The following is a 23,069-nucleotide window of genomic DNA, read 5'->3' as shown; positions in this document are numbered from 1 at the left end:
AATCCACAACTGCATCCACACAGTATCCACAACCAACTGTGCTATAACCACAACTGTGCTATTTCTGATGATTTATTTATAGTGATTGGTGTTGATTTAGTTCGTAGTCAGAACTATAGTTCTGGGAAGACAGTATTCTCTCCTTGATTTTTAACTAAATTTAATGGGATAGGCATGTAAGTTAAGTCTCCTGCAATGTAGAAAAATATAGCAAAAAAGTAAATGGCAACAGGAAAATTCATTTTATTCTTTCAGGATTGCCAGACATTCTGTGTTATACAGGATATCCTATATGTATAATGAAGTCAACTATTAAAAGCAAACAGGGCAAACTCTTTTCTGTACTGTCATGGCATCTATGCTTTTCCAAACACGTAGCAGCTTAAGTTTCCTGATATTCAGGAAAACAACAACTTCATCTGGACCTATTGCCTGTGTAATTGTTCCAGGTTATGAGGAGTGTTGTGCTTGCACAGACTGTGCACCATGACTTTTTTGTCCAGCGCTGCTCCAGGTTTCACCTTCTTGCTCCTACACATTTCATTATGTGACTTCTAAAAGTAGTTACACACTTTTGGGGTATAGTTGAGAAGATTATTCAAATGCGGATTGGTATTAATGGGGATCAGCAAAGGTCACTGACCTAATCTATATCTCACTGCCAAGCAAAAGTTACTGGTTTTTTTTGTGAACGCTTTTGGTCACCACCATACCTGTTCTCTACTTACAAGACTGGATATCCCAGGACACTGTTCCTCCTACATCCTCAGTGTGACACTTTGCCACACATTTTGCTCTTCCAGTGCTATCACTGCCAGTAATACCAGTGACAGTGCTAAGTACGTAATAATTGAGAAATATTAAGATATCAGGGTTATACAATGGAATCGGTGTGGGAGTGGAAATTACTACAGCTGTGAAAATTTTGAGGACAGAGGGCACACATCCATACTAAAAACTGGCTTCATTAGTCCTGCTTACTGAGCAACTAGCCTTTAAATTATGGAATGCTCTTAAATGTACCTCATTATTAAGCCTCTGGTAAGTGTCTTTTCCCCTCAGTCAGTTTGTTTATTTATCCTTGATTCCAAGGATTTGGTCAATTTTCTAGTAAGTATAATATATTTCCTACCCAGATGCCACATGGGATTACTAGACAATTTACTTATCTGGACAAAATAAATGTCTTTCCTTTGAAGCCTGGAGTAACTCACATCCTTCTCTGCTCTCTATTGGAGAATGAAAAGTCTTTAAGAAAAAGAAGTAAAATCTTCTACCGTCATATACTATCGTATTCTGCTTGATGATCCTCAGTATTTTTTGACAGAATGAGTCAGCAGAGGCTAGAATCCTAGTGCATTAACCTCTCTCATCTTACTCTTCCCATACTCCCGATTTCTTGGAGAGTTTTTAGACAAATTTGAACTGGCTAAGATGACAATCCTGGTATTGCAGCAGCTGTTTGAGCTGTCTTAGTACGGTGCCTTATCTAAAGTTGGCCGTGACTCTGTAATAGCAGTGACTCCCTAATATTAAAGTACTTTTCATCTTCTCCTCTCACCTTTTACTTTGATTCTTGGCTGAAAAATTGGCCTCTTTAGTTTACTGTTGTTGGGTGGAGTGAGCTCAAAATACTAAGCAACCAAGGGGTTCGAGTTTAGGAATGTTTTCAAAATAACTATAAAATATGAAATTTATGTTATCCACAATATGTTGGAGGTCAGTTCGTCCTCAAAACATAATTTCTGACGATTGTGCTTTCTTAGTGTGGGTTAGAAAAAGAATATAGTAGACTTAGGAAAACATCATAATTTAAGAAGTGACACATTTCAACAAAGACATAAAACTGTAGGCAGTACAGAAAAGAAGCTAAACCTTAGGAAACCATTACTTCATTAGGACAAATATTTTATGTCTTTTAAAAGACTCCTTATTAAAAAGGCTGAGCTTTAGGACATTCATGTTTGCATGCAATCATAAATCTGCCAGTTGAGAACCAGAAGTGTTTCTTTCTATGGATAAATTGATTTTTATTACAGTCTCATCAAATTCTTGGAAAATAGTTAATCTGAACGTATGGCTAAGACTTGGCTCATGGTTGTTTTTAATATTCTCTCATTTTTGTAAGTGTAGTGGTCAAGCCAACTGGGAGAGTCGAGACCGTACAGTAAGAATGCAGTCTGTAAGGAATAAAAAAGTTATTGAAAAAGGGTTCATTTGCTTGCTGTTAGCAGTAACGTGTTCCTTTTGAGTAACCCCTTACATAAAATATACAGATGTGCTCTTTTATTTCACACATTGCTTAGGTTCTCCCAACCTTTCTTGAGTATGCCTTCCCTTTCCTTTTGCCCTCAAATGTATGGATTAATATATATGTCTTAAAGTTACCTACCTTCTCCATGGACTGACAACCAGAAGACAGGAGCATGCCAAGAAAGGGCTTAGATTTTAACATGTCTGCATGTAGATTCAGAGTTTATTTTCTCCATCAACAGGAGGGAGCTGGTAGAGCTCTGTATCCCACTTGGAAACTCAAGGTTTTTCTCTTTTGGCAGAGGAGAATTGCTTAGCTTAGGGATATACTGAAGTCTCACTCCTTATTAATCTCTTTGTATTTAAGCAAATAATTTTTGTGATTATGCATGAGAAACAAAGACAGAAGAGGAGTGGGAAAAGGTTACACTTTTGCCACATTTTCTGGGTCTCTCAATTCGTTTAGCCTTATCTGTTTCTTTTAGTTTGCAAGCTCTTAGGTGCCACGACTGCTTTTATGTATGCCTAGCTCGTAACAAATTGTTGGGGTTTTCCAAGGAAATAATTTATTTATTTTTTCTCCAGAGAATGCTGAGAAACTAAAACTGTTTATATAAAAATGTCGGTTTTAGGGAAACCTCTGATGAATAAAACTTTAAGGAGAATAGAAAATCATCTAAACATGTTGTTCTTACATTTTCTAAACAGAAAGTTCATTTCTCAGTTCAGAACTCCTTTCTGTTTTAAATCTCAGAAAGCTTATAATGAAATATTTTATTATAGTTTATAAAATCTTGACATAATTCAAATTACTTTTTTTAAAACAAGCAAAAAAAAACTTGCTCCAAAACATTTTGTTATTGTTATTGCTTTACAAACATTGTGAAGTTTTGGCTATATCCAGTAAAAAAATTTGCATGCAACTCTGCTAAATAGTGATTAATTTCCCCTTTGTGTTAAACTTTGAGGATGCAATAATAATAAAAATAAAAGCTCTTTTATTTTAATTTGTGTCTAGAATTTAGACTTGGAGAAAAATAAAACCAGTTTTTGATTAATCAGATTACTGTTACATTTTTTTCATGAGTAATAATAACTGCTTCTATTGGCTTCTAATTAATTCACCTACTTTGAGTTCCTTTGTGAAAAAGTCAGCATTTAAGGCCAGTAGACTTGCTGCTCAAACTACTTTCTTGTTCCTGAAATTACCTGCTGCGCCTGTGTTGGCCTACATAAGGTGTCCAAATATTTTTACTTAAAACTGTTATGGACAAAAAAAAATCCTTTTGCCTAAACTCATTTTGCCACAGACAGCAGAGTCGAGAAAGGCTGCAAGGATGAAAGTAAGCTGCATAGTTTTAAAGATAAAACAGAAAAATTCAGAATTGAATAGAGAAAAAGAGGAACACAAATCTTTACAGTCAATCCTTGGTTTTCACTCTAATGAGACATTCTTGGATGCTTTTCTGCTGCCCTGATAAAAAAGGAACATGATGAGACTGTGGCTGATGGAGGAGCAGAAATTTTGAATAACATTAGTTCTATGTAGAAGTCAGAGTTGGAATTAATAGAAAGAAAAATGTTTCTTAATCTGTTTAGAAGTAATGGCAGATAATAACTGTAATAGCATAAATTATATTCTTGTAACAAAGTGCTATACAGCCATGAAACAGCATCACACGTAGATCCAAATGTAACCATTTATAGGGCATACATGTGTAATTTTAGGAGTGGCAGTGTTTGACTTATTCCAGGATGAAAGAAACATGCGTCATGTTGAATTGCTGACACTGTTACTGTCAGCATCTCTGTGTTGCCTTGGACATCTCCCGTCCCAGTATTGTCTTTGTTAGATACTAGATAATTTCCGAGAGCTGTCTGAAGCCTGTAGAATGTAGCTTGGCTCCATGCTAGCCTCTTGGAGAGAGGCTATTTTATATTTATTTGCAATTGTCTATCATTTTACAGTTTTAAAAACTGAATTAATGAGTTATATGTAGGGTAAATGAAGAGCAGGCTATAGCTTTACAGCTTAGTTCTAGATCAGATCTTTCTGGACTATTCTTTTTCTTGGCATGAATCTAGAATGTGGATACCTAAAGAAGAAGTGCTTAATTTTTTGTCATCATCTGAGTAATTGTCTAAAATAAGTGCTTCCGTTCTCATCTGTTGAAGCTCTCAGTCAGTTTTTAATTTTCACACTGAAGATGTGATGTGTACATGAGCAGTTACTCAGATTTCCTCATCATAGCCTGAGATTAATTACAAAACATAGTTTTGCAACAATGAGCTTGGGAAAATCTATCAAACGTTGATCCTTTTCCATGTCAGCAGATACGGAAATGAAAAGGAGGAAGGAGAGCTTGAGCTGAAGAGAAGTTGGAACTTGTTTTGTTTCATCTACCTCAATAGATAGGCAAAACATTGTGATGATGAGTCCACCCTTTATTTATAGTATACACAATTCATGACAGTGGTTTTTATAACTCTAAAAGTTACACTTAATAAATATGAAAAGATACAGGTTTTCTTGATTACTTAAACCTAAATGTTTATTCAAGCTTTCATGAGAAGTTTGTCTTAATTTAAACAGAACTAGGGCTGCTGAATGGATGCCATTTTTTTGATCTGGACTCAGTACACATGAAACAAGTTTTAATAACATCCACACTCATTTAACCAGCAAATGTATTCTACAGAGGCTTTTCTTTGGTATGGTTTGTCTGCTGCAATTAGAATGAAACTGAACTTGACTTTTCATAAGCAGATTGTATTTAAGGGCTTTATCTTTCATTTTATGTAACAAAGTGATTGCTAGCTTTAATTAAAAAAATCAGAAGAAATTGTGCAAATATTGCTGCTGTAGTTCAGAGCAATGCAGTATTACTTGTATTTTCCCTTTTAGTGTTGATGTTATGTAGAAGCTGGAGACACTAGCACATTGTGGGTATTGCTGCTGAGAAGAAGAAGGGAAAAAGATAGGCTTGAAACACAGCCTGCAAGATGGCACAAAGCCAACACACTGAAAAATGGCAAACGTCACATTTAACAGCTGGACGCAGAAATATTTCTCTTTAATTTGGAAGGAGAAAATTTTTTTCACAGCAGGGCACTCTCAAAAGAGCACAACATCAAAGAGGGTGGGTCTCCCCAGTCAAACATCATCTGGCTCCAGTGATGGAGCAAAATGAATGAACTGTCAGGACTTTTTTCCAGTGTGTATGTTTTTGCCAAGTGAAAAGTAAAAGGTTCAGTGGCTTGTTCTGATCGCAGACCAAATCCTGATAATGGAAAGCTGATTCTCTAAAGTCTTCCTCTGATCAGCTGACAGGCAATGTCTGAAGAAGACCCCAGATTGATTGATGGTCCACTTTGTATTGATGGCCCCTGCCACCCTTAGAGATAAGTGAGATATGCCAAATGCTTAACAGCTCTAGAGGGCTCCTGTGATTGTGACTCAAGCAATGTTCTAATCTAATGTTGTAATCCTCATAGAAACAAACTCTCTTCCAAAGAAACTTAACACGATACTTACCAATACCAGACCCGCGCTCTGGTAAGCAAAAAAACCATTTCACATTCTCCACCGTGTGTCCACTAGCAACACCAGCATTACTCCTTAATGCACATGTTTCATCTGCGTCTTGAGTCTGACTTCAGCCCTGAAGCAGCTGCAAATTAACCATCACCATGCTGGTTTTCTGACAATCCTATAGTTTTACAATTTTGAAGGAATATTACAGTTCAGACATTTTTTCAATATAAAAACGTGGCGACACAGTTTGTACAGCCATTACTCATTTGTTTTATGAGGAATCTCAGGCATAGTTTATCATATACTTTATTACTTGACCTTTTAATCATCATCTGGGGAACTTAGCATTCCAGACATTCCAAAATATTCCAAACTAAAAATATCAGTGTGCCTCATTATTTAGAACTCACAAAGGAATTAAGTGTATTTTGTAAAATGTGTCATTTTTACTGAAATTCCTTATTTATAGTCAGTCTTAGGGAGACATTTAAAAAAAGATTGAAAGAATTATCTGATAAGTACTGTAGTAGCAAATGGGTGCTCTGCTGAGACAGATATTTTACACATACACTGTTAAAGACACTCCCTACCCGTATTTGCGTAGAAACTCAAGAGTGAAGATAAACAAATGGTGCACACACAAAAAAAGAAAGTACCAAATCCCTGTTTTCTACAGCCATGGGGTGATGACACTGATTTTAAGTACTTGCTATAAGTCATGTGACAAACCTTTTTCAAAGAAAGAGCTGAATTCAGGCATCTACAGAGGAATTCTAGTGTCTGAACAGAGATGCTTAATGCCCTTTTAAATACTGGAAAGTATCTAAGACATACAGATAGGGCTGACAGGTAACGCATATGACTTAGGGAGATCTGCCTGCCGTCTGGAGCAGTCACTGGAGGCTCAGCAAGATACACAGAGCCTTCATAAATGGCAGGGGAGATCTGTGTTTAGACACCTGAATAAAACTCTTTATATCCTTGCCCAGTGCCAAATCCTCATCAGTGGGTCACAACCATTATGCTGCACAGCACTGCTTTTGTCGGTGTTCTGTCAGTGTTCTCTTGCTTGAAAATGGGATTGCTTGTGGAAAAGCTTTCATTTCAGAGTTTGGGGTTTGTTTTGTTTTTTTTTTTACATGTAACTCATTTCTGATTTTTTTTTCAATTCCTCTTTTTCTCATAGAATGCCTGTGAACCACAAGTCAGGAATTTCAAAGTGAAGGTGGTGGAGGTCATTACTACTTTGTGAGATGGTCCAAGGACCCCTTTCAATCTCAGCGATTCCATGATTCCCTAAAGTGCCCCTAACTTCAGATGAGACCATAGCCTCTCAATGGCATATTGAAAGGAAATAGAAGAATTCCCTCTTGCAAGGCTTAGAAAGTTAGAGCAAAGTGTATCTATCAGCTTTTACCTTCCTAAAAAGTAGACAGGCATGTAGGGTTCCAAAGTATCCAAGTAAGCAGGAGCTTGTGCTCCATTGACTTCAGTGGCAGTTTTAAGTCTAATTTGCTAAAGGATTTTTGCCTGTTTCACTGCAGGACTGAGAGTGTCTCTAGGAGTTCTGTGCTTGAGAAGATAATTACCTCTCTAAACAGATTCTTAAAATGTTTAGGGTGATGTGGTATTGTGAGCTTTAAAAAATCCTAAAGTTAAAGAAAAGAATGAGAAGCTCCATGTGCTTCAAAGTAAAAACAACAACAAAAAAATCCCTAATCTAGCTGTGCCCTATATTCTATGTGCCATACTTTAGTATGTCTGGAAGTATCACTAAGCATTGAGGCTAGGATTTGTGACTCTAAAATCTGCTGCCTTTCTGGAAGTACTAACGCACACATAGACACATTTTTATGCACAAAGCCATACAAACACAGTTTGGAACCTTGTTTTGAAAATGTGCTTAACAGAAATTACAGAAGTGGGTATCAAAAACCTTCAGCTTCCTCTTGGTCAGCAGTAAGGTGACCATCAATTCACATTTGAACCATCAACCTTCCTTGCTGTCACTGCAACTTGCTTTCCTTTCACATACTAGAATCAGGGCAATTCAGAATGATTCTCATTTGTGAGTGTCATTCGGTCCTGACTGATTTCTCTAAGGTCACTGAGTTATCAGTAAGTCACCTAAGGAGCTATGTACCCACTCACTTGTTTCAGCTGCATTGCCTAGCTTAATGCTGAGTGATGAAATCTGCTAAAACTTATTTTTGTACGTGGTGCTTCAGAGTATTGTCCTCTGTCACATTTTGTTTGTGGTTAGCTATTTTGCTCTTTTAATTCTTTGTCCAACTGGAAGGATGTATTTACTGTATGGAAATAGGCTGAAAAAACGTCTCGGCTGAATGACAGAGGACATTTCTGTAATATTTCATTGCTTGTCTAAAGATTTGTTGCAGTGGCTAAAGATTTTAAGAAGCTGCAAGAAAATGGGCAAAGATCTGTCATTATCTTGCAAAGGAAGCAGTCATGATTTCAGAGGCATTGGGAGGAACAATGATTACCGTGACTGTCTTGATTCTGGCTCAGGGTATCATCTTAGGGGCTTCTTTACTGACTAAATTCAGTGCAGCTTTCCAGAAAAGTGAGGGATTTCAGCATCAGGCCCTTACACTCTTCTTGTAACTCCCTCCTTGATATGTCTACTGGAATATGCATCTACTAGCCATCTTGTGTGAGAATCTGCTGTTTGGGTTATTTCAGCTTTGATTATTTGCCTCCTTGTTTTTAAACTGTCTTTCTCTTTTTGGTCTGTTTTTCCCTGCTCTTTTTGGATATCGAGCCTAGACTGGCAATGCTTTTTCTTTTCATGCTCCATGTCCCATATAAATGAGACTGCAGAAAATATGGTCTTTTCCTACCAGGGCTGCACAGAAATGCAGTGCAGTTCGTAGGGTGGAAATACCAATGCTGAGCAAAAATTACAGAGTGGCCCATGGTCAAAGTGTTGCTGCCTTTTCCGTCCTATCTGCTGGACCTGTAGAAGAGTGCAAAAGCACACACTGAGGAGGCCATCTTGCGTCAGGGAAAGCTGCGAGAGCACTGGCTCTTTGCAGACCTGTTCACGTGTGTGCAAGTTTCCAATTTTGTGCATGTTTTTTCTTCTCAGTGTCATCCACATTTTTCCCTGTTGTTGAGTAAAATTGGTTTGTATTACATGTAATTCTTCCTTATTCCAGAATCTTGATGGGCTAGTGTCAAAACAAAGCATTGAGACTTGACTTAAAAAACCATATATTTAATGAAGTCTACATAATCAGCAGGGCACTTTCTTGAATAAGGTTCCAGTCCTCCAACCGCTTACACAGATGCTTGATTTCACACACGAGTAGTCCCATTGAGATCAATGGGACTACAACATGTGTACAAGTGTTTGCTGGACTGAGGTCTAAGTGAGAGATGAAGCCTTTCACCTAGCACAGACAGTTCAAAACAATGTTTATAGTTCCATATACTATAATCCTTTGAGAAATGTTAAAACTAAATAGCTTTTAATATTAGTTGGCAAGTATTCTCTTTTATAAAATTTGCTAGATGATGCCTGCTAGATTAAAGAGAAGAAATGTTAAGCAGATATTACGAGATGTACACTCCATATCAGATATGGCTAATTCTATAAAATTGCTTTGGATAGTATGAGCAGTTAAAGATCATTGGCTGTTAGGATTTATTTCTGTGTATTTTCAGAGAGATGTTGCATCCCGGGAACACTATTGCCAACAAGTGTTGGAGAACACCTTTGCCTGATTTTAACCAGTGAGACCTCAGGATTTTTCCTCCTTGCTCACTCATTTCAGATTCCTCTTGTGTTAATGGTTTATAGCACTTCAGAATGCTTCAGTGCAATTAAAAACATTTGAAAATTTTCATGCTAATTCAAAGTATGAAGAAATTTACACCATTTTACAGGTAACATAAAAATTGCAAGAACAAAAAACTTTGTTTAAAAGAACTGTTGCATTTCCTATATGGCATCCAAATATTTTCCAGTTATTTAAAAAATTAAATCACTTTGAACTAGTAAATAGTCATTGACATAGATTTATTCTGCATACATGTAAAGACTGTAGTAACTGACATTCACTATCTGCATAATAGTAAAACTAAAACATTCTTATTTCATCATAAGCCAACAAACTTAGATGTTATCTATAGCATGTTTCTGTATTTTAATTTCGATATCTGTCCATAAAGAATCTGAAGGCATATTTTTAAGAGGCAAACCAAATCAATTAGTCTTGTCAAGCAACAGTGGAATATACAAGGAGCATTCATAACTAATGTCTTTTTGAAATAATGTCCATACTGATGAATAAAGAACCTGTCCAAATGTTTTCACTTATAGTAAAATGAGGTTACTGACATGTATACTACTTTCTTTTTCGTATAAGTTTTATGTGTGTAGTTGGTTATTACATATTGGATAATATATATTAGACATCAAAGTTAAGAGTTATCCCAATGTGCTGAATAGACATTTCCTTATACTGACTAAGAATAATTTGCCTGTTTACTGCATAGGTAATCTGAAAGATAGTATGTCATTTAGAAAATATTTCAATGTTTGAGATGTGGTCTTTGTAAAGAATGTGATTATATAATGTTATTATGTATCAACACCAGTGTTTCTTTTTAGTTAAACTTTATTTGGAGAGTTTTGCATGTGTTGCAGTTTGCTTCTGGGTTTCATTGTATTTCTTATCTTCCTTTATATAGAGTGACTAAGAGTTGTTCTTAAAATGTTTGCCAGAAGGCCTGACTTGTTCACCAAGCTAGTGAATGAGAGGAGAAAGATGTGATGGCTAAATGTATGATTGTTTCTACACAGCCTTCTCATTCAACATGTAACAGGGAGAAGATACATATTCAGAAAGCTCCTTCTTCTCTAGATCTGATGCCCAGCTCAGAGTATTAAAGACATTTAATATCTAAAAGCAATCATTCTTCAAATATCATCAAATATGAACTCAGATAGAGTTTGATTTTCAACCTAAACTATGCTCAACCTAAACTATTTTCAACCTAAACTATGCAGTGTAATCTGCTCAGGGAATTTTGTCAGTTGTCTCCTCTCTCTCAGTTTCATCAGCATCTTCTGAATGTTTCTGAATTTCTAGATGACGAGGTCCTTTGGCAATGTGTTGATTTCAAATGCAGCTAAGCACCAATGTAGTACAAAAAATCCAATCTAAATATATAAGTTATCAAGTCATGCATACAATCCAGTTTGCTTTCAGTTTGACATTAGAAACACTAAGAGATAATGTCTGCGTGTCATAAGAAACTCTAGAGCCCATTCCCATTTTGCTTAAAAATCACTGCCTTAGGCGAGTCAAATCACTGAATTTTACTGTGTACTTACCTGTGTAACAGAGCTTTTCAGAGAAGTTACTGCTATTTCTTCTGCATTGCAGAACTAACCTTCCTTGTAGTTCAAGGCAGCTGTAGAGCTCTGTTCTACCAGTAATGCCACTGAACGCTTTCCCCGAACCTATCAAAGCATAGATGTATTCAACTTCAGGTACAGTACTATTTTTTTGGGGTGATGAATATAATGCTGCAAAATAAATAATAAAAAAAAAAAAAGGCTGAAGAAATGTCGGTTTCATTCAAAGGAAGTAATCACGGAGTAGAATACCACATCACACAAAGAAATCTTGGGCCTTTTTGGTTGTAGCTTTCTTCTCCAAACACTCAAATGACCAAAAGGACAGAGAAACATGTCCTGAGTGGTTGAAGAGTTATGGGCCCTAAGGAAGAAACTGGTCTTCAAGTTTTAGCATGCATCAGAAAGATTATGTGTCAGACAACAGATCGGGCTGGCTCTAACAAAGGGAGACAATCTGGGCTACTCTCTCCAGTGTAAAGAATAGGCTTTATAGGTCCTGCCTCAGAATGTAATCTTCCATAACGGCACAGATTTTACAGACTGTAAAGTAGCCAGGCTTATAAACATTGGTCTTTTTGGCATTGTTTTCAACTTTTATTTAGGATACAGTCACCTGCAGAGGATGTTGTAGTGTTGTTATGCCAAAAGCAAGATTTCAATGTAGTGAGATTTACCTAACATAGAGACTATTCAATTCTTATGTTCAAGCCAGTGACGGAAAAAGCTCTCACTATTGCTATGGCTTATAGGTTCATATATTACTATAGAAAGAATATAACTTGTATGTATGCTACCTTATCTGATGCGTCACTAGATTGTTACATGTCTGTCTGTATTTCCAGTAGTTTAGACTATGTCCATGGTTTTTAAATGCACCGCTGCTGATTTATGAAATGTATGTAGTCATGAAAACTACTCTTTTCTATCTTGACTCCTCCCACTGAAGTCAAGGGTAGAATTTCTCGTATGAGAACAAGGCTAACGCTGAGTGATTTGGACATCCTATGACCTTATGCACATGATGTCAATGAGAATAGCAGTGAACAGCAAAATGCAAGATTCTCTACTAATGGTAGGAATTAACTCTTGCATGTTTTGTGGTTTTCTTCACATCTCTTTTGATGTCTTGCAAAATAAAACAAAATTAATAGCTGCTTTTACAGTACAAATGTGCATGCAAAAAGATTCCACTTTCAGAACCAGTCATTTTTCCCCCTTACCTGCAGGGAAAATGAGAAGTCAGTTAAATTGTATGATAGAACCTTTTCTATGTGACTAAACAGAAAAATAAAATGCAGGGAAAGTTTCTAAAGAAATAATCCTTTAACAGGCCATGGAAAGAGAATAACGGAAAGCAACAGGTAGAGAGGAAAGAACTCCAACAAACCAATGTTTTTCTCCCGGTCTTTTCTGAGAAATTATTTTACAGCTTGGCTTTCTGTGCAGCTGTGCTACTAGGAACATGAGCTAGGAGCTGAGCTCCTTTATTCTAATTCTGTGGCATATGTACCAGAAACTGGAGCAATAGTCTTCAGTGTTTGAATTACATTTGCCCCCTTCTGTCCAAGTGAGCAATACCAAATATGTCAGTACTGAAGTAATTGAGAGTTCTCTGACGGCTCTTTAGCCTTCTGCCTTATCTGTTAGTACTAATTAAATCTTCTATGGTCCTACCTAGACCTGGTATGTTGCCAGAGTGACAGATGTTTCAGCAACTGCTGTTTATTTTACTTAGTAATAGTTGCTCACAGATTTTAGAAATTATTACTGCCGCTATGTGTTGCTATTGTCATTGACACTGTAGGTTTCAGTAACTACAGCCTCTAAATAATTATAAATAACCAATCCAACAAGTAATAAATCTAATCCTTCATATTTAATTTGTATTTATACACCATTATAAGATGAACTTGACCAGTACCAGTATACTGTTACACTAGCTGCTTTTTCCCATATTTTCCCATTAGCAAGCATGTGTAGGTCATGAGGACTATCAGTGGTATCCTGTAAGAAATTCCATCATATACTTCATGCCTTTCTGTATTGATGTCTTGATTACTGAGTAAACTGGTGTTTGAAAGGAAGGGAATATAAAAAAGTGGAAAAGAGAAGAATTGAATTGTGCTAGTTACACTTCAAATTTTTTTTTACTATTTTGGAAAAAGAAGCGGTTTCTGTTGTATTCCGAGGTTAAAGAGTGAAATTTGTAGAATAATAATATGCTTCACATTGTGAGGGTCTTGATATGTAACATAAAATTTAACTATCCATAAATAGTCAAGAACCTATTAAAAAGTTAATTAATTATATGGAAACTGCTAAGGAATACAAGGCATGTCAAATGAGAAGGTGGGTGCAGTCCTCTTTTATCAGACTCCAGTCTCTATCAGTAGTTTTGTGCATTCCTCAAAAATTGAAACAGAACATTAAAAAAAACCTTAAAATTTTGAAACATTTACAGGAAATGCAAAAAAACCTCCACCCCTAAAACTCAGCAAAACCAACAATTAACAAGTACTTCAGGTCAGAAGAGGGAAAAGATCCAGTAAGTAGTTTACACTTCCAAGTGTAATCAAAGTAGAAAAATAACTAACTGTTCCTGCCGCTTAGATCAATGACTGTTGTGAGATAGAGAAAAAAAATACATGCATTGTCTGTAGGGAGTGGGAGAAATGGTCTTGCAATGTGTTAAAATTTGCACCTGTGTGAATGGTGGTAGTGATCTAGTGAGGCAGTCAAAGATTTTTAGTAACATTATTTTATCACAAAATTCTGCAGTATTTTTTATAGATACTATGAGCATTTAAATACATATGCATGTGTAATACAGACGCAGATGAACATGTTTATCCATATAGTTCTCAATCTGCACAACAGCTTTGCTTTTCCTCCATTATGGCAGATCATGATGGTTTCTACAGGCTCCTATATAGTGTTTGCCAGATTTAGGCAATGCTAATATGAATAAGAAATAGTGCATGATGGTAATATGAGTAATAAGAAGCGTATCAGTTGTGTTTTTTCAAATTTTAACCTCTATTACGCAATTTGGCAAATAAACAGATGCAATGCAGTGTTGCTATTTCCCTTCCAAGGTTAGATTTCCTGGTTCCTTACAGTTGGGTTTTCATTCCTGTTAGAAAAGAGCTAAGAATGCCGTGGAATGGATTCTATGCACCTTTATTTGCAATGTCAGTAATACCCCTTACGAAAGGAGAACATAATGTCACTGATGCATCAGTACCTACAAGAATAAAGCATTTGAAAATACTTAGTCTGGTGGAGCAGCCCTTCCTATTCCAGCCCAAGATCTGAGAAAGTTCCAGTTCTGCAGTTCATGGCAGGGTTTGATTTCTCTTATCGGATCATGACTGTCCATACACACAAAGCTCTGAGTGTCCAGGTATGGCTGTCAGTACCAATTACGTCAGTCACCTTTGTCTTCCCTGTTCATATCATTTTGGCATTAGCAAGCTACAAACCCTTTATTTATGGAAGTTGGTTTTGCCTCATGTTAAGCTGTATATTGTTACATTAGTAAGCACCATGCAAATGAATAGGTAATAAATACTGTACTGAGACTGTTAGGATAGATATTGCCAAATGGTCCCAGCCAACCACTGTTACTCATTAATTTTTCCTTCTTTTCCTTTTTGTAGGCTGATTTCCTGTAAAACATTTCCATTTTGACTACAGATTTTTCTTGTTTCTCATATTTTGCTCATATATTCAACGTATATTAATATGTTTACGTAAGAGCAGGTCCTTGCTGTAATCAACAAGCTATCGTAAATAAAAAATAAATGAAATCCTCAGTACTACAATAGCTGTTTGTCTCTGAGGATTTCTAATTTCTTTGACTTCATTGCACCATTCGGTATGTGCTGGGGTAGCATATTGATTTCTCAACGCAGGAGCATCTGGCCAGGATCCGCTTGGTCCTTTTCACAGGCACTCGGAAACAAGGGATAAGGATCTCTGTAGGCACTTGATTTCCCCATCTCTCATGCTCTAGCAATGGATATATTGCTTCTGATTACTCCCAGTCCCTCTTGGTCAAAACCAAACAGCAAGGGTAGCTCCTGAATTTGAGACTCTCATGTGGTGGAGTAAAGAACTAGATTGTGATTCCTGTATATGTATTTGTGTGCATTGTAGGAAACATGCTTTTAATAAATCAGAAGTGTTGAATATAGTCATGTAACTTCTGGGACTATTGTCTTGATATTGAAATGCAAGGTTCTTAATTTGTGTGTTCTAGAAAAGTACAATTCAACATAATAAATGTGCTTCCTTCTTAATTAGCAGAATGAGTACTTTCAAGAAGACATCAATTTAGGCTCATACAGTTACAGAAGGGATAACATTTTTGGAGTAGGATTGTTAAGGCAGATGGCATCTGTAGAGTGGCAAAAGATCTGAAGTTAAGGTTTGCTTCAGATAAGCACCTAATTGTTCAGATACATTTCTGGAATTTAACAAACTTACTGTGTAAAAATCTTGTGAGACCACGTGATTTTACTGGGGTTAGCACTTCCTAGACAATATTTTTGAAGCAGTCTGAAGGGCAGATGTGCATGAAACACATAGCTTTTCATTTCAGATCCTCACGAGCAGTTTTATTCTTTAACTTCAGAGGGAGCATGCAGTACCAAATAGAGACATAATACTGTCTTTTTTAAAAACTAGCTCTCATGTCCTTAGCAGGGATGTCATGTTTAGGAAAACCATGATTCCCTCAGGATTCCTCATTTACTACTTCAAAAAATTATATGTCTCAAGGGAGCTTCTAAAGGCATCTTCAACTCTCTTTTTCCTTCTAGTCTCATTTGCTTTGATATTGTGAATCCTGCGACTCCCTAATGTATGACGTGAGGTTGCCGAAGTACATGCTCTTGCTGCAACTGAGATGTGAAGGAAGGGATTACTTGTTTAGGGATTACTACTGGCCCTTGGTCAGATGTTCCAGACATTTCAATACAGGCTTTACATCCAGATTTTCTTGTTTATCTGGCAGTTCATTATTTAAGGCCAGCCTGTCAAAATAGGTTAAATATTCTTTGGGAAACATGGTCACATCTTTGAGACACCACAAATATGTTTAATACAAAGAGATTGGCTTGATAAAAGAAACATGATAAACTTACATCCCCCAAAATATTTTTCTGCTGTTCCATGTAGATTTCTGAGAGCATCAGTATGCAGTGACAAGTCTCATGGCAATAAATTCCTGGAAAAGGCACAGAGAGACACCAATAAAGCAGTGAAAATGATTGCTGATGATTTGTTCTAACTACTTGACCTTGTGACATCTCCCCTAGATATATGACCAAGATGGGACACTGCAGCACTTTATTGATGGTGGAGAACCCAGTAAGTCAAGCTGGATGAGGTATATCCGATGTGCAAGGCACTGCGGGGAACAGAACCTAACAGTGGTTCAGTACAGGTAAAGTATGTCATAATTTACTCAATGCAACAAAATGAGAATGTTTTTACTGAAAAGAAAAACTGTAACTGTCACTAGCACTATTGCCTTTGGTTGCAAAGGCGGTAGCAGGGCTTTTGTGAATGTGCTCATTTGACGCAAAACAAAAGCTTCGGAGTGTAGCAAGGAAGGGTTTAACTTTGGTCGTCCTGAGCTGAGGCCATTGTGGTAAGTGTTAGACCTGGAGCTCCTGGGGACAAGTCCAGCCATGTCTCACTCGTGACCACCACACTGCACAGAGCTGTCCCCGTGTTTTCAAACGGTCTGATCAGAAGCAAGCCAGCACAAGCAGTCTTCTGCCCTTAATAAAGAAGCATGTGCTAGAGGCAGGGGAAAAATGGCAGGAGAGGAGTTTTGAACCCAAAGGATTTCTGAGAGTCAGACACGAGACACGTACATACTTAAAGCTTATGTGTTGGGTGCACCTGCTAGCCAAGATCGCTAGAGTTTGTGCCTCTTCTGTTGTTGGCTGGAGAAGGTCAAAATGTGAAGAAAAATGTAAAGAAGTTACGGTGCGTTTTACTTTGCACTCACAAACAGATCCAAAAAACCCAGACAACGCATTACACAAATACATGATCTCAGCTATAAACAAACTTTTTGCCTCAGAATCAGAAGCAACTGCTTGGCCTTATTAAACGTGGTAGGAAGCACTTCAAAGAATGCCCGGGGCTTGCCAGTTGCACCGAGCAATCCCGTTTTTCGCTGGTTGCTCTAGAGAGTGGGTTTCTTTTCTTTGGGAACAATCTTAAACTTATTTACAGTACCTTTAAAATTAAAAATAAAACATAGAAAAGCAAGCTGAAATGAAATATATATAAAGTTTGATTATCCCAGAGGGTTCCAATTTAACAATGGTAAAATTGTTCAATTGCATTTTCAGCTTTTTTATTCTCTGGCCAGTTGACTAAATAATGTGGCCGTTAAAAAAATAACAATCCTATTTATACATTACAAGTCTTTTATTATACCCTTAAATATCTGATATCTATAGCTAAAATCCCATCAGATTTTAAATAACCACACTGGATAATGAATAAAGATTGTAATGATGAAAGAGTATTTTTGTAGGTATCTTGTGAACTATTTCTCAGTGTGGTGGTGTGTGTGTGCACATGTATATATATAAATAAGAAAAAAATGCATATGCGTACATATATATAGATGACAAACCTAGATGAGAAGTGAACATGAGAAAGTCATTACACATCTGTCAATATTAAGTGGATTTTACAACTCTCCTTTCATGATGGAGTTTTTACTTAGAGTTCCCTCTGTTGATCTGTTTTCGATTACTTCAGATCTTTATAAAATGAACTACAAAAACACAATTTAAAAAATTGGCATCCATCACCAGTGACTGCATCCAAGTGTAAGAAAATAGAAAAGTTGGACACTGAAAAACCGGCCTAATTTTTATTGTACATGGACGTCCTCCTCACAGAAAGTCAGCTGGTTTAAATTCATTCTGTTATGATTTGTAATATCTAAATGGAATTTTCTTCAAAGTGCTCTTGATTGATTGACCCTTAGCTGAACGTTTTGTTTTTATTTTGAGGCTGACAATAATGTTTGTTGGCATGTGTTCTGCTTCAACTGCGTTGGGACGCCATGAAGCTATCTTTATGAGTCATCCAACCACAATACTAAATACATGTCAGCAAAGGAAATATTATCCGAAAAGGGAAATATCCCTTTGATGTACTTCAGCATGCAGAGATTTCTGCAAGTTTTGGAAGCTCTGCACGCTTGTAAGGGACAGTGTACGCTTACACTTTTTTTTCCCTGCCTACTCCAAGCCTCACAGACCACCCATTGCTCAAAAACAGTTCTGCTCTTTCAGCGGCAAAGTGTGTCATTTGGTTTTAGCACATTCATTTGCCGGGCTGCTGTGTTTATGTTAAGGGAAGCCAAACTGAGAGATGAAATGTTACAAGGGTGAAGTACAAAGTAGACTCAATTTTTCTCAAGTTAGGAGATGCCGGTAATTTATAGAGCGGCTCTGATTTTCATTTTTATGTAGCAGTGGAAAGAATTAACAAAATGCACAGCTCTGGGAAGAAAGAGAGGGAGAAGAGGAGAGGAGGAGGATGAGGAGGAGGACGGAAAGAGAGGGGGAGACACAAAGGGGAGAGTTTTTGTCAGATATTCATAGAAGGGTAGGAAAACCGTTCTGCTTAGCTAGCAGTGCCCTCCTGAGACAGGGTGGCAGTAAGTGAGGAAAATAACAAGATAAATGAAATTTTTGCAGCTGCTAGTAAAATATTGAGAATCTGCACTTTTTTATTGATCTTTATGATCCTGTTGCCAAGAGCCACTTTGCGGTGACAAAATATGTTGACAAGTGCATATCTCACTGCCATGAAAAATGTGGTAAAAGATTCTCCTTATGTCTGCAGTGTTATACAAGGAACAAATTGCATCGCTACAGCCAATTCTTTATAGAAAGTCTAAATTTAAGGCCTACCAACCCTAAACACTTTTATCTTGAACTTCAGGCTAACGTTTGTAGCAATTCTTCACTCAGAAAACCGGTTGAGGCCTAACATTTTTTTTTGTCTATAGATGTTTTTCTGCCTTACATAAGCTGTTATAAAAAATGGTCATTTCTTGGTACTTTGACTGTATCATTTTGGTGTGTAATCCTTCAGCGAGAGTGGAGTGTTCTCCTTGTATATATTGAATTTCTATCCATCTCACTGGAGTGTGTTTTACTGTTTTATGTGAAGCCTAAAGGAAAAGCCACTACAAACTGATAACATTTTATTTTATCTTGTGCCTGATTCTAATCTTATACAGTTTTTACCCCCATGTAAACCTGCTAAGTGTAGAAGTATCACTTTGAAGCTATTTACACCAGTGCCACATCAGGATGAAGCTCTTGTTTTTGTGCTAGAGATTCTAGGATTTTTCTTTTTCACCCCCTCAGCTCCCAATTCAGTGGTCTAGGAATATCCACAGTCTTTTCCCACAGAGTGATGCGACAAGACATCATGTTTATGGTAATACTAATTTATACTTACTGAAGGATTATCAACATTACCCTCATGTTCCATACAGGGAAAAATTTTATGGTTGTGTGTTCAGATTAACCATGTGTTTTAAATTTCCATAAGACAAAGTCTATTTTACGCAAGAATCCAAGATGTCTCTTTCTGGTGGCATATTGCTTAATGAAGGGCCACGCTACTTTAAACCTCTTGCTAAAAGAATGTGTTGAAATGAAAGAAGCGTTGTCTATTTACCCCTAAAATATGTCTACTCTAGCTTAGATGACAAATGCAAAACTGTTCAAATGGCTGAACTTACAGAACTGTGTGTACCAGTCTGATGTTTCTACCATGTGAGCAAAATCTAACATTTCTTAAATTACTTTCAGAGGAACACTGCAAGAAAATATCTGTCTTTTCCTAAAATCTTGGTATGTGAAAATCTTAGTGTTTAAAATATACTGGGTAAAAAGTGCCTGTAAGCTCTTTATTACCCTGTACTACAGGAACAAAGTCCTTCCCTTACATAGATTAGATTTTAAAATAATCAGTAAGTTATTAATTTAGCTATCTGCAGAAATGCTTCCAAAACAATGGATTTATACTGTAACACTGTGTATGATAGGAGGAGAATTCTCTATTCCTAATTTAGGCACTTTTTTCTTTTTCTCTTGATTAGGTCAAATATATTCTACCGGGCTTGTATAGATATCCCCAGGGGCACCGAACTGTTGGTGTGGTACAATGACAGCTACACATCTTTCTTTGGAATCCCTCTCCAGTGCATTGCACAAGATGAAAATTGTAAGTTCTTCCTTGTATTTCCACCTGTGTAAGCCAGAATTCCTGTTTTGTACTTGATCAGATATATTCATAGAGTATTTTAAAGATGTATTAAATGAAAGCAGTTATATATTTAAGGTAAGCCTTTGATCATGGTATGATCACCTAAATACACGAAGGTGTTAGATATGTGCAATTAAATAGCAGATTTCCCACCATGGCAGCCCCACATAGCTTGGTAGTGTATAGAACCACTCTCGCTTGTAAGTGATTAATTCCTAGTCCATCCTTAACCAATTTGCTTGGCCCTCTCCACTGTTATAAGGCCTATCAGAAGTTACCGTTCTGCCAAAACAGTAATGCATTGCAGGTCCACGAGGCCTGTTAATGTTTCTTCAGTCTATTACCACTGAATATGCTAAGAAAAGCTTTGTCTGACTTACTGTAGAGATGAGATCTTCTTTGAGGTTAAAAGGTAAAAGACAGTTTCTCTAAATACAAACCATGTGTAAGTAGCCTGAAATGGCAATGAACCTCCATTTTGTTCTGGACATCCCCATTCCCATCCATTCTTCCACCTCTTCTCAATAATATGTTTTTAGATTGCTTGGAATCATTACAAAATAACTCATGTATCTTAGAACACAGACCCAGTGCAGTCTGGTCCTGGATACCTTTGTCTGTAATGGATGATCCAAGTATATCCTTCAGTTTCACTGTTTCTTTGTGGAACTTGATTAGAGCTCACATTGGAGACCTCTCTTCCATTTTGACAGCTATGTCTATCTATATGGTGGAAGAAACCAATAATGGATGTCTGATTGACTTTGATCTAATGTAACCCTGCGGCTGCTCATGCTTGATAAATTTCATATGAGATATTTTTTTTTTGTCAATTACTTGGACACTTAAACAGCAACGCTAGGAGGAATGAATGTCTCATAGCAACTTAAATACTGAACCATGCAGCAATAAAACAGCAAGATAACAGGGATTAAACTGTCAAAAATAAACATCCTTTTTCATCTTGAGTTTTCAAACCTGTTGGGCTTGAGAAAAGTTTAAAAGAAATTTAATTACTGGCAGTAATGTTTGCTGATAAAACTCATGCTCTGCAGCGTACAATATAGAAATATTATTTTTTCTTTCATGATCTGGACCTTACAAAACCTTTATTTGAAAAACAAAACATTATGGTTAAAATCTCTAAATATTGTCACCTGCTATTTTGCTATGAAACAAACCATAGTTTCATCCACAGAGAGACTGACATGAGTAGATGAAATTAACCTCTGAGCATGGAGCCAGCTGCAGGCTAGTGTGTGACTTAAGTGACACTTAAGTTCTGAGAATAGATGTTCTGTGTATCTTCTGCACAGGGGTATTTTCAGCCAGTACGAACTCTGCCTATAGTCCTTAGGTCTTTAAAATCCTGATCTTATTGCTTTTGTAGACTTTCACGAATACAATTTAATTTATTTTTTTTTAAAATGCGATCTGTTTCTTGTATGAGAGTGTCGGGACAAAATGAAAATATACAATTTACCCCTTTTACTGAAGGAACATAGAAGATGTATTATGCATCCAGAAACTCGTGATAGACAATCCCATGGATGTAACTCTACTTAGAAATCAGATCCTCAGGTACTCCAGAAAGCAATAACCTAGGAACGACCTCAACTTAAGTAAATTAAATAGCATATAATATTATAATACTGGAGTCATTATGATTGACAAAAGATATTAGAACGTAACTCTGTCAAGTAACTGACATTATTTAAGGTATTACCAAAAGATTAGTTTGTATTAAATTTTTACTGTATATTAAAAAATGTTGGGTGATTCCAGCTCAGGAATGAAATTTCATTCTCGTATTTGCTCTCAGAAATCTATCATCATGACTCACTTAAACAGAGTTGCAGTTTCTAATCACCTCTTTAGTAGGTGCTACGTACCTACTTGTGGATATACACATATAAACACCTCACAACAGTAACTAAATGTGTGAACATGTGTAGACACAGACACATGCATACATCATTTAATTTAGAAATCCCCATTAAAATAATATCTTATGAGGTCAGGCATGCCAAAATTAGAAAGCATGAGAAAGTACTAGGGACAGGTGGCCTAAATTATGCTTCTTTTTGCATTGTGACACAATATTTTGTTAGCTAACCTTATTGTTTCATAGGATTCTTGCTTCATTCACTGCATCATCTAGATGATGCTCAAGGAGTGAGGCAGCTGTTTGACTTCTTCTACATGTGTAACCTCCTGCCCTCCTTACCATTCAACATCCAAATTCGGCACTAAATTACTGCTAAGAACAACATATTGCATTTGTTACTGAAATACTCGAGTGCCTCATAAAGCATAGGTAATTGATAATCATAAAACAATGTTTGTTCCTTTTTTGTATGCAGAAAATTGATGCATTAAGCTAGCTTTGCCTATACTTTGCATTATCTTGTGATTAGCTAACTGCTATTAGCCTTGATCATACAAGTCGTGGTGAAGTCACTGGCTTTGTACTGTATTGGCTGTGTGACTATTTGTGAGGTATAATAGTATAATACGCTTAATGTCTGCCCTTTAAGAGGAGAGGGGAATTATTGCTGCAGTAGGTGT

General features: G+C 36.7%; 1 protein-coding gene across 1 annotated transcript in view; it reads left to right on the top strand.

The window, feature by feature from the left end:
• Positions 1-23,069, top strand: part of PRDM6 (PR domain containing 6) — a 67,228-nt gene that overhangs the window by 23,861 nt on the left and 20,298 nt on the right. Inside the window, exons 3-4 of the mRNA XM_009871214.1 lie at positions 16,499-16,626; positions 20,335-20,459. Coding sequence (XP_009869516.1) covers positions 16,499-16,626; positions 20,335-20,459 — 253 coding nt within the window. The remainder of the gene's footprint in view (positions 1-16,498; positions 16,627-20,334; positions 20,460-23,069) is intronic.

Source organism: Apaloderma vittatum, unplaced genomic scaffold (assembly GCF_000703405.1).
Source record: "Apaloderma vittatum isolate BGI_N311 unplaced genomic scaffold, ASM70340v1 scaffold2226, whole genome shotgun sequence".
In the NCBI taxonomy this organism is placed as follows: Eukaryota; Metazoa; Chordata; class Aves; order Trogoniformes; family Trogonidae; genus Apaloderma; species Apaloderma vittatum.
This window is presented reverse-complemented; position numbering and strand designations above follow the sequence as displayed.